Source organism: Phaenicophaeus curvirostris, chromosome 16, assembly GCF_032191515.1.
Source record: "Phaenicophaeus curvirostris isolate KB17595 chromosome 16, BPBGC_Pcur_1.0, whole genome shotgun sequence".
NCBI lineage: Eukaryota > Metazoa > Chordata > Aves > Cuculiformes > Cuculidae > Phaenicophaeus > Phaenicophaeus curvirostris.
In genome coordinates this window covers 1679056-1691669 of record NC_091407.1, presented here as the reverse complement: position 1 = coordinate 1691669, position 12614 = coordinate 1679056, and the positions used below count along the sequence as shown (strand labels likewise).

The window sequence follows — 12614 nt, the reverse complement described above, 5'->3', positions numbered from 1 at the left end:
GCAGCGTTTGCACAGCCACGTGGAAACACCAGATCAATCACTTGGGAAGCATAAAACAGTAACTTGCAATTTAGGTGACCAACTAGAAAGCACAGAATAGTAATTTGATAATCTTGAGTGTAACAGTTGCAACAAGTAATTTGTGAGCAATCTCTAGGCTGCAATAGATCTCCATAAACCAGTCACTGAATAATTCTTTGTAATAAGCAAGAGCATAAACCCCAAACCTGCACAGAGCAGCTTCATTCCCTGCCCGCTGCAGGCCAAAAACCCTGGTCTCCATTGAGTAGGTGACGAGTTCCCAACTGACTGTGACACAACCCTGACTTCACCCTATTTCCTTGGGTAACTCTATTCTGTGAAAGGTTATACAGTATTTAAAATCTCTTAAATAATTAACGATTAGCTATTTAAACACAATGCCTATGCTGTAGCAGAGAAACATCTGTTTTTCTAAAGATAAGATCTTGCAGAATGCTTCCCAAGCTGTCTTTTTGTTATGCTGAAAGCCTCCAGGGCTGACCCCCAACTCCTGAAATGGGGTTGAAGCTTGAAAAGGGGAACAACGTCAAAAAGAAATAGCACCTACTCAGTCTGTCAAGATGAGGAAGATGTCCTCCCAGTATGACAGGCAGCATGCAGAGAGAGCAGAATGCACAATTACTGCTGTTTCAAAAGGCTATAAAAAGCCTCTCAGTATAGATAAAAACGATGGAATAAGAAAGAGGGAGAAATAAAAATTGCAACCTGCTTTCCAGTGTGTTTAAACTGCAGCATCCTGAACGCAAGTGTTATAAAGTCAAAAGCAGAATTCTCTTTATCTTCCTTTAATTCCCTTACTCTGATGAAAATATTATAAACACAATACTACCCTAACAATCCCCTAAGCTTTATTGCCAGTGCACAAACAAACATCAACAATATCATAAAGGATTTCTCACTTGACTGGATTTACTATATGAGATTGGGCTTATTGCACGTGCAAAAGCCAAATCCATAAGTAATGCACGCAAATTGAAACGCTTTTAGTAGCTTTGCCCACTGTGCTAAATGCTCAGGAGTTAACGAGGAACATAAGGAAATCACACTGTTAAAATATGATTAGTGTTTGTCTTTCATATCTTGATATACCCCACAACAGAGGAGGGCGAGTCTACCTTGATGTATTATGTTAGATGTGGCCTTTCTCAATCAGTGGCATCTTCATGGAACCCAAACTTACGTGGCATTTAGGGTATTCCACATGAAATGGCGTTGGAAGTCAATGAATACACACATACATGGCCTTTATTCCATCTTTATATGGACATAATTAGATTTTTCAAGCTTTAAAATGAGTTCCTCCTACTCTAACTTTGTTTCTGCTTCCTTCATATATACTTCTCTCAGCATAGTCATTTAAAGCTTTAATCATATCAATCTTTGCACTATATTCAGACGAAATTCATCATGATTCTTCTTATCCACTTTTTCCTAAGCCTTAACTTCCACTACTTTTGAAAAATCTTACTTTCTGTCTTTTGGAAATCTCTTTCAGAGGAAGTCTTAAAAAGCCCTTAATGTTTCTCAATGTTTTAATGTTACAGATCAGGGAGAAAACTCTTCAAGTGTCCAAAAATAAAAAGGCCTCTAGAACTGTTTTTAATTGTAGAAAACTTGCAGAGTCTATTTTTTGCAGTAATGACTCTATGAGGAATTGCTTTGTTTTTATAACAGTTCCAGGCAGTCCCTCATGAGTACAAGGCCCAAGAGAGACTTTCAAAGACTTTCCTGTGGGTTTCTCTCCACTTAAAAATATCTTTAAGAAACACTGGAACAGCTTTTCTGAGGACAAAAATGCAACAGTTTCTTCTCACGATCAGGGAGGCCACAACTCAAGTGATTTTCCTTCTTTTTATACTAAATATGCAAAACAGGGAGAAAACCGCAAATGACACTGTGTGGAGAGGTAGCTTGAATTCACCACAGACAGGCTCAATGATATGAAACCTCATATTTTAGCAGCGATTTGTCTCCCACAAACATCTTGTCTGAAAGATTTCTAGTCCTCTCACCTCCTCTTCTCCTCAACACCCACATGACAGGCAGTCCTCTGACCTGGGAAGGCTGCTGGGCCCGAGGGGCTGAGACTGACGGCTTCTCACCTGGCTGCTGCTGGAGCAGCTCTGGACGAGAGCCGCGGCCGCGCCCGCAGCCACTACGAAGGGCCAGGCAGCCCACCTGGGCGCCCACCACAACTGCATCTTGCTGGCTGGTTCTACTGTGCTTAACAACTTGGGATCCGCGTACGAGACGACTGAAAAAAGAAAAAGGAAATAGGGATTCAAACTTTCCAAGCGACTAAGGGCAAGTGTGAGTCACTTCTATACAGACTTTCAAGCTTGTAAATCACGCTACTGACCTGAGGGCAAAACAGGGTCAAAAATATCTGTCCAACTTAAAAAGATGTTCCCTGCCATATTATTTTATAAAACGTTGGATGAAAGGGCACAAATGTTAGTAACGTATACCACTTAAAATGAAGCGCGCACCCCGATGCTCCTAGCTAGCAATCAGATTTCAGATTACTCAACTGGTACCTCAATTTCACCTCCTTCCTAACTCCCACCTCATAAATATTTCAATCCTCCTCACTCATTTCACCTTCCTGAATTGGCAGATTATCTTGCTTGTATACTTTACCAAGACCAAATCCTGGTTTGTCCCATTGTCAAGACATGTGACTGTTTTTACTACACCTTCCTATGACCTTCAACCTACTTTGTTTTCCTGTGCATTGACAAGCTCACATCACTTCCCAAGATCAAGAAGAAAGAAAAGCCCTAAAGGAGGCAAATTGTCAATCCAGAGCAGTAAAGGCTTTATGGCTCCCCTAATGCTTAGCATAAAGCAACAAGGAACATTTGAAAGTTAGCCGTAATGTCCAAAATGTTTAAGAGCAGTCCACAAGCCAGAAAGGGGATAAGACAACTGTGAAGGACAGCATTAATGAGGAGAAAAAACAAAAAACAAACACAAGGGAAGAACCCAAGTACATAGTAAACTTGTAATGGCCTTTTCTTTAGCTGTCTGTATTCTGCTTATGAGCTCTGGATTCCAAGACCTAACAGCATCCAGCCTTCACAGCATGTTTACAGTTTCCCAAATGACTGCTATGGCAAGTTCTCTATTAAAAAACCCTGTTTTTTCCTGCCTGTCCTGTTGAAGATGTCGCTTTTGACCATCTCTATATTTTATAATACATCAGCCAGGTGCTCCTGCTGCCAAAAAAGCAAATCTTCTGGGTGTTCCAAATTGTAATAGCTCATACAAGTCCTGGGTTATTCTTTCGCTTTTAATAGTCTGAGGCACTGAAAAGAGGAGAAAACGTAAGTGTTGCCCACCAAGTACAATGTAAGGACTCCAGCCACTGTCTGCTATTCCATTTCCTACATCCAGCTGTCTAAGGAAATAACGCTTCCCCAGCTGAGCTAAGGAGCCATTTTCACGTCCGTTCCCTTTTCTGAAGCCACTGAAGGAATATCAGAGTGATGCACTTTTTAATGACTTCAGCATAACTAGAAGAAAACTTCACTCTATAAAAGGAAGCCTGGTTTCTCTCCTTATTTGGCAGTAAAGCACGTACTGACTGGGAACATGGCTTGAATACAAAGTACATCGTGATTGAACTGTATAAGCATTTCGGTTCTAAGATCACACTTCTAATTTCTCCATTGTATGATCCAAAGACTACGATGACTTAAAATTCAGAGTTTAAAGTTGTTTAAAAAATAGACTTAGACAATTGAAGAGATTATTGTTTAGAATCATAGAATCATAGAATAACCAGGTTGGAAGAGACCCACCGGATCATCGAGTCCAACCATTAGAAGCCATTATTCACCCACAAATTAAAATAAGAAGTAGTAGCAAGGGTTATAAATTGCTTTTAGTAATATTTAATTGCTGAGCTCCTGTATTAGTTCATGGGTTTTGAGAAAAACATCTTGGAACAGCAAAATTGTTATTGTACATGGGGCGGCAGTCAGTCTAGTCCAGTGTCCTTCCCCTTATCATGGCTTCAGCTTGCCATTTTAAATAAAAACTCCTGTTCTAATTTGGTTTGAGATAGGATTTCCCAAGGGAGTTTTTTCCTATTGCCCAGTAACTTGGAGACTGGCATGTGTCCTAAATCCTTTCCAAAATCTGCCTTTTGTTTCTTTTTTTTTTATTATTTTATGTTCGTTGTCAAACCCTAAGCCCCTGTTGCTTGTCTTCTAGACCCTACTAAACTCTTGGCCATCCCATTACTCCCACAAAGTATTTCTATTCCACAGGGCTGTGACAAGGCAAAGCGAATGGTAAAATTTAAAAAGTAGCTGGAAAAATTAATAGAAAAAAATCATTCCTTACTCATAAATGAGCAAGTCACTAAGTTTGGCTGTGGAAATTTCCTCAAGCAAAGGTCACAGGAGGCTGGGAGAACATTGTAAGGACGTGGCACCACCCGCCTCTCTCTGCTTCTTTGGGGACATCTCTGTGGGCAGCAGGACACGCTGACAGCCTACACGGGCCTTCAGTCTTGTCGCATCTCCCCCTGCTTATACCCTGTACTGCAGTCCAGAGCATTTAATCATTCTAACTACAGGGATAAACCTCACCAGCATGACCACAGCTTACACACCTTGGGCATAAAACACAAGTCAATTGGAAATTGTGTGTCAAATGGGCAGAACAGATGGTGCGTTTACTGGGTTAGACAAGACTGAGTTATTGAAACACAATGTCTGAAAGATCAGGCTAGAGATCTTCACATTAGATATAATTTTTCTCTCAACAGGTGGATGCAGAGCTGGAAATTCACCCACAATAGAGAGAGCTGACTGCTTTTTGATCAGCTTTTGACACCAATGGAATGAATTTTTACCAAACACCAATATTACTTAGGGGCTTCCACGGCCACTGGCCCGAGTCGTGTTTCTACTCTGATCTGGGCTGTGCAGGAGGACGGGAGCCACTGTTACCTCCATGATAGAAATTCTGGGGAGCTGCCAAGGGGTAACGTGAAAGGATCCATTCTCCCAGTGGTCATCGGTGGGAGGACTTAGGGACTACATAACAATGGTGGACAGAGGCAGTGAATCCAGAGTCGTGTCCCCTGTTATGTTTCCTGATGGACAGAGAATTTATGGTAGAAATCCAGCAGAAAAAAAACCCCACAGCAACCTGTTGTAAAAGGCTAGAAGTTATCTAATTGTTTTTACAGTGAAAGGAACCATTCAACTAATAAATGGCGTGTTATTCCTGTGATGGGAGGACAAGTGGCATACTAGCTCATTTTATTATTAAATTAATAGCAGGTTAGTGTGTTTAATTGATCTAAATTGTTCTAACCCAGCTGAGGTTGGCATGTTCAAACCAGCTTGATGCAGGCATGTCATCATTCATTAGATCTTTTCCATAGCCAGCTCAGGGAATTTGAGAAGAATCGGGCTCACCAGAGGAGCAAAAAGGCATAAGAGACCGACTGCTTTTCCCTGGCCATTTCTCTCCCCTTTTCTACTTATACTCGACTGTCGATCACTATTGCCAGCTAGAGCTGAGCCTGCCAATCACTCTGACACTCTGCATTTCCCAAACCAGAGACTCTCCTGTGAAAACTGTTGACTCAGATTTAAATATTATTCACCACAGTATTATTTTTTACTATGTGCTGTAGAATTTCTGCACACGCAAGATGAATGCTTGTGAGGACTTCATTTAAACGGGAACGTGACAGAATTGATAAATCTGGTGACAAGAGTAAAGCAACCATAAAGTGAGAGACCTGTGCATTGTTCAACCCACCCACTGCACGGAACGTGCGACTCAATGTGTCACGTTCTCTGTGTACACTGTCTGAACCCAGCCTTACGGTGCTCTTGACATTTTACAGAATGAACAGATGACCTGGTGACCTAAGCAGAATAAAACAATCTTTTTAGGTGCAAAGTCACTGAGACTAAGCATATGGAGTTGCTGGAACTGTTGCAATACTGTTATGGTACAAAGCTAGCAATAAAAAGGAAAAACAGAACTATCAATAAAGAGGCAAAGAGGAGCACTGCAATCAGATGGGAAGATCTTCACCCACAGAAGTTATTTAAATCTTTGGAAAAATGGCGTTTAGTCACTGCTGCTCTTGCAAACCACAAAGCTGTAAGTATTACTGATGCGTCGTGGGAAACAGCACATTCTCTAATTCTACGCTGGTTGGATGAAGAGGGACACTGATCCAAGGACTTCAAAACTGCAGCAGATCATGAAAACCCTCCATCCACCATCCTCTCCCTTGCTAGTGTCCACAGGCTTATACAGCCTCCTACGCTTTGCAGAGATGCCCTGCTCACACAAGTCTTCGCTGCAGAGCTCGGCTGCTGCAGGTCTCGGTCACCAGTGAGGCTGGAACCGACTGGGGCAGGGAACTGCTGCTGTGTGGGGCAACTACCACTGGGTCCCAAAACATCAATCTGTAAGCCTCAGGGAGAGAACAAGCATCAATCTGTTTAATGTCTCCCTCCCCACAAAAGTATCTTTACAAGCTGACTCTGGGAAGTGCCATTCTGGACCAATAAACAACTGTCCTCAGGAGAGGGTTTCCTCCTCATTTGCTTCTCTTTCCTGGACTAGGGATTTCTTCATTCAGATAATGATGGAAAACCGTCACTATGCAAAAACTCTCAGTGTTATTGCTGAATAAGATGAGAAAAGCACCAGCTTACCTTGCATTGTCCCTTCCATGTGATTTCAAGAAGTTCATATCACGATATCTGGACAGGAATGCTACTAGCTGATCATTTGTCCTGCAAGAGAAAGAATAAAAGATGAACAAATTACATTGTGAAATCTACTACAGACTTATTGTTCTCATTTGGGGACCAACTGCAGAATCTTTGAAGGAGGCAGTTGATGAAAAAACTTTCATCCTGCTGCTAAACTTCAAGTGTACTTCGAAAGAAGCACAGCTTTATTGCATCTTAACAAATTTCATATCAACTCTTGGCAGATGCTTAAAGCATTATAATAAACTATGTATTAAGTAATACTGCTAATACTGCCCAACAATTTTTAAGTCTGAAAACCCAGTTGTGAGATGACTGCACTGATAGTCCCATTTTACATGCTTTGCTAGATCTTTCCTAGGGAATTTGGTTAGATATCTATTGGCATTTTATTTGTTTTCATCCTTGTAACAGAGAAAAGGCCGTGGTTGGAATGCATAAAGCAAGAGAACTTGGATGTCAAAATCCCAACAGAAATAATAGGAACAAAGGAATTTAGAAGGTTAATTCCAATTAGTATGACTGGCAATCTGACACCAGCATTTTCAAAATTTCAACTGACAAGTCCAAGCATCTTTTTATGCTTCACAGCTTTTGTGGTCTCTTATTTCTTTAACAATGGAGGGAAAACATTCCCTATTTATCTAGGTCACCATATTTAGGAAAACTGAATAAATCGTATTAAAAAGATCTTCATCTCCTGAGTACCATTCAAACCCACAACACTACAGATACAACACCATTTAAGCAATGGTCTGTAATGGAGTTGATGGCAGAAAAACTAAAGATAAAACAGTTGTCAATAGTACTATATCTTGAAAACATTCCATTTATATAAGCCACAGAAAATCATGTTAAACCAGAGACCTGTACAAAATGCATTTAACTCACGGGGTCAGGCTGCAATACCTTGGAAATGTTATAGCCTAGTAAACTATCTTCGTATCTCATAAAACCAAATTATTCTGTCATTACAGTACGCATTTCATTATCGAACTGATGAATAAAGAAGAAGTTAACCACTGGTTTTATCTGGACCAAATAAAGTATCTGCCTCTCACCCAGCCTGAACGACCAGGCTGTAGGAGCCCCAGACCCTCCTCCTGTGCTCACTGATGGAACTTGCAATACCTCCCAGGGTCAAACTCTGCATCTCAATTTGGCAACCTCAGAAAACTGCTTTCTGTATAGTGAGCTGTGCAGATTTTCACATTTGCTGCTCCAGTGATTCTCCATCTTAGTGGCATGAATAGGCATTTAGTGAATTTACTTAGCAATGCTTCCACATGAAATGGTTTCAATGGCTGACATCTTCGGGTGAGTTTCTAGGCAAAAGCTGGCACGCCAAGATGATCTTTAGAAATATAACCAAGTTTGGAAGTGCTTGAGCTTTAATTGCCTCGCAGGATAAAAATCAAATCAACCAAAGTAACAATCCACACCACTCAAAAAAAAAAATCATCATTTCTATATTGCTCACCAACCTATACTTCATTATTCAGCTGTGCTCTAGCAAGTTAATTTGGACTTGGGGCTGCCATACAAACTTTTCAATGCTTCTCACTTTTTAGATAATGCTTATAAATACCCACATGATTTTTAGCTCTCCAAGTAACTGACATATTCCCACTTCTTGAAAACACTAGTGGCATCTTAGTTTTACTTCTAACATTATTTTAAAATATATATATATATATATACACAGAGTTTTACTCTTTGTCAGTTAAGTACGCTTCCTTTCATGTGTTGACAACGTGGAAATAAAACATCACATTTCCATTTGGTAAAACATTTTAGTTATTTGACATTTAGATTTATGCGGTCAACCAATTCTATGCTCAGCATGGGAGAACACTGAATTTCTATTAAGCTTTCATTCAAACTGCTTTTTCCAGCCCCAATATCATGAGGATGCTGCATGCCACCTCCAAATTATTCCACCACATGACATATAAAAAGAAAATCGAAAGTACTGAACGTGCCATAGACGCTAATGCATTTCCTAAAATCTCCCTCGCCTTTCAGAAAACTTTGCCGTCACAGGTATATTTCCTAAATGCCTCTGGCACAGATTGTTACCTCGCGTCTTCATGTATGGTGGCAGAAGAGCCTCTACGCCATCACAGTGCCTCTGGCACCAGCTATTTACAATGCCTCTGGAACTCCTGAGAAATACTAAAGACACGAGTGTATTTTTTTATTCTAAGCAAGGCAACAGAAAGCTGAGATTTTCAGCTGAAGACATCACTGGGAACAACATCTACTCCACACTGCCAAATTAAATTCTGCTATAGCTCCCAAATTTCTGTGATAATTCACTGAGCATAAACCTGGCACGCAATCGCTGACTAACCATCACAATATAACGTAAAGTAACAAGTACAACATATTTCTAGTATTTCCTTCCTAAGAAGGGAATAAAAAAAGTCATGAGGACAGGCAGAGCAGTTCATGCTACTGATTCACATATTACAGTCCTATCAGTTTCTCCAGCATATAACACAGTACATGCTGGAGGTTCAGTCCAGGGCTAGGGTCAAGATTGGAGTTAAAGGTCTAAGGAAGAAAAAGTTGAGTCCTATAGCAATAAAGGACTTCAGAAGATATTGACAAACCAAAGCAACGTCTGTTACTAGCATTTTCTCATAAGCAGCCCCTGGTCTGAGGCTGAGGTGTCCCAGAGCATGAGCAGGCTAACCAGGCACTCAGCAGATATAAATGCTGAGCACTGCAATCATTTCACAATATGTCATAAACGCTGGGAAGTGAAATGAAAAACTGGAAAAAGAAACACTGACTTTGTGTTTGCATTGTCTGAACACACCGGCAGGTCTGCCCGGGATGCGGTACGAGCGCGTCCCTGTGCACAACCACGGCCAAACACTACGGAGAACAAAAAGCAGCGCTGGTTTTAAGTAAACCCTCCAAGTCCTGGTGACTAATCCAAGCAAAGAACACAGATCCCCTTAGTTTACAGCTGTGAAAATAGATTAAGAAAGTCTTTGGAGAATCTGAGAAAAAGAAAACAAGCAGTTGTTACTTCTGGAAGGTAGCAAAGGCTGTTATAAATGTCATTGATTCAGCAAGGTACTTCAACGCACGGGCAGCCTGAAGGCTGTAAGGAACAGTAGTGACTTCGACAGGACTACTCATATGTCAAAACTTAAATAATTGCATAACAACTTGGCTAAGTTAGATCAAAACTTCAGAGACTTTTGGCAGCACAGATACAGAAACAAGGTAGTTTGATTCTGTGTAGGAATCAGACAAAGAAGCAAAGAGCAGCTGCTCCGTTGGACTTCAGGTTGTGTGCACGGGTGGGCTAACAAAAGGATACAACAGTGGGATGATTCTGCAGGAAAAAAAGTGAAAACCTACAAGATTTCTTCCTGAAGGAAATGCTTATAGCAAGATGGATCAGGACACAGATGCAACACAACAATACAGGTTCATTGTACAGTTCAGTTTTCAGACCCTGGATATGCAACCTGACCTTCTCACTGATGCTCCCAACTCCTCCTCTATCCTCAAAGGCAACTTAGTGCAAGGAGAGGTTTAGAGGAGCCTGACTGGCTGTAGCAGGAAAAAAAAAGACACTGCCATCTAAAAATGCAAAGAAAAGGGAAAGCTATACTTAGCCTTTGCTATCTATCACAGAACAAATATTAGCATGGCAGGCGTTGCTCAGAGAAGCCGCTTCCCTAACAGCAGTCATTGGGAAAACGTACCATGAAAAGAGAACGACAGATACGATTTCAGAGGCCAGCTGCATGCGGAAGGCTCTAGGTAACTGTTAACACCTCTGCTTTTACAGCAGTACTGTCTTAAATGGTTTGTTTTATCTTTCAAGTCAAGTTTAGCAGAGGAACAAGATAATGGAAGAAAACTATTGCCTTAGCAGCTTGGCTTGCTTGAGTACTTGAGAGATTAGGGTTCTGCTCCAACAAAGTGCTGCCATCTGGGCTGGGAAGTCGTGGCCATGTATTCCAGAGCATTAGCTTTCTGCATTTTGATGCTCCAGGCACTCATCAGCCATCATACGCGATGCAGCTCCTCTCAGTGCAGCTCTGTCAGTGTTGTATGACTCTCAAGACATTTTATTAGCAATACAATCACCTTTGCTGTACTTTCAATTACTGCCTCTCATTCAACCATTGTCTGTTTCCTATGGAAAAGAAAAGAACTAACATAGTCACAAAAGAGTGAAAGTCTTCTTTAAATGTCACGCTGCTGAATAAACCTCTTCCTAGTGAGAGTACATAAATGCTTGGGTACAAAGGAGATCTACTGAGAGAAAAAGAATATACTCCATCATCTGCTTCCTGAGCCACTCCACAAACTATTTTCTATAAATTCAAGGCTTCAGATGGCATTCATAAAATAGATAAATAAGCCCACTGCTGACAAGAGCAGCACACGCTTAAACGAAAATCCTAAAGAGACCATATAAGAGAATTCCACCAAGGATTAATGAACAAATGTGATTAAAACTATCTACAGCTCTGGACTGCAGCCAAAACGCTGCCAGCAGTATTTGATATGTAAATGCTTAAAACATTTGCTATGTGCACAGCCTCTGATGCAAAGCCTCTGTAGAGAGTTTCTTCAACTAATTAGAGATATTGGTTTAGCAAACTTTGGAGTTTATAAAAACCCTCAATGTCTCATTATTCTTTTAAAATAGAATATTCATTTGTTTGGAATGTTTTCCAGCTATATCCCATGAAACCCTGAAATGCCTCTGGCTAATGAAAAACTTCAGCCCTCTATCAGCTAATAAACCCTACAGCTTTTATGATAATAAAATACTCACCACATGCACTCATTAAAACTTTCTAACTTGTTGCTTTTGACTTTCTTTAGCTGTCCACTAGACAAAGTAACCTACTCAATTTCCAGTGATTTTATAGTGCAATTTCAACAAGAGCATTTAAATTATCCAGGATCTTATGAAACACACTATACTATACTACAGCAATAAAGCACTTAACAGCACGTGCTTAACCACAGCACACTTGTAGATCTTCTGAAACAATGCGATTTTCATACTATCTTCTTATAAACTACTTTATGGGTAAGGATCTACATGTCTATGCGTTGGGAAGCAGCACATGCAATGATCACACACAAGATGCAAAGCTCAGAGCTGTCCTTTAACTAATCTCAGATCTCTTAGGTGCACAAGTATATTTATTAAGACAACTCTTTCAGGGAGGTCTGTCCACTTGTAACTCAGTTCGTTCATCTCTACCACAGAAATATCATGCAGCTCAACCGTGGCTTGAGATTTTACTCAAAGATGTTTACAAAACATTTAAAATAATCCCCTCGGTCCGAGGAGTTCCTCTGAACTGATCTTAGGGAGCCCATTTGTCTGTGATGACATTTTCTGAGCATCCCTACTGCTGCAATAAGAAGTAAAGAAACAAGAAAAACACTATCATGTTATAATGTGTCATACGCAGCTCCTTTTCTCCAAATTTTAAGGCAACCTACGTATTTTACAGTAGAATTATGAAATGCATTATTTAAAACCATTTTCCTTTCATAAAACTAATTTTACACAATCTCTAAACCCAGATTATATATGTGCTACACTGAATGCACTGAAAAACACACTTGAATAACAAAAGCTTCTGAATCTCATTCCAGATGTACAGCTGCAAAGAGCCTGCTACACATGAAAATAATAAAAGAAAATCAGGTGCACACAGGACAAATTATTCCCTAAATAACTTGGCGTTGATGCATTCAACTTAGAGGCACTTTGGTATAAAAGAAGGAAACGTTTCACCCTGACTTGTTAAACAATTT

The 12614-nt window shown here is 40.4% G+C and overlaps 1 protein-coding gene across 2 annotated transcripts in view; it reads right to left on the bottom strand.

Annotated features, from left to right (window-relative positions):
* The window catches only part of XYLT1 (xylosyltransferase 1), a 159007-nt gene that overhangs the window by 33913 nt on the left and 112480 nt on the right, over positions 1–12614 (bottom strand). For both annotated transcript variants that reach the window (XM_069870335.1, XM_069870336.1), the window contains exon 5: positions 6741–6821. In XM_069870335.1, the coding sequence (XP_069726436.1) occupies positions 6741–6821 (81 nt within the window). The remainder of the gene's footprint in view (positions 1–6740; positions 6822–12614) is intronic.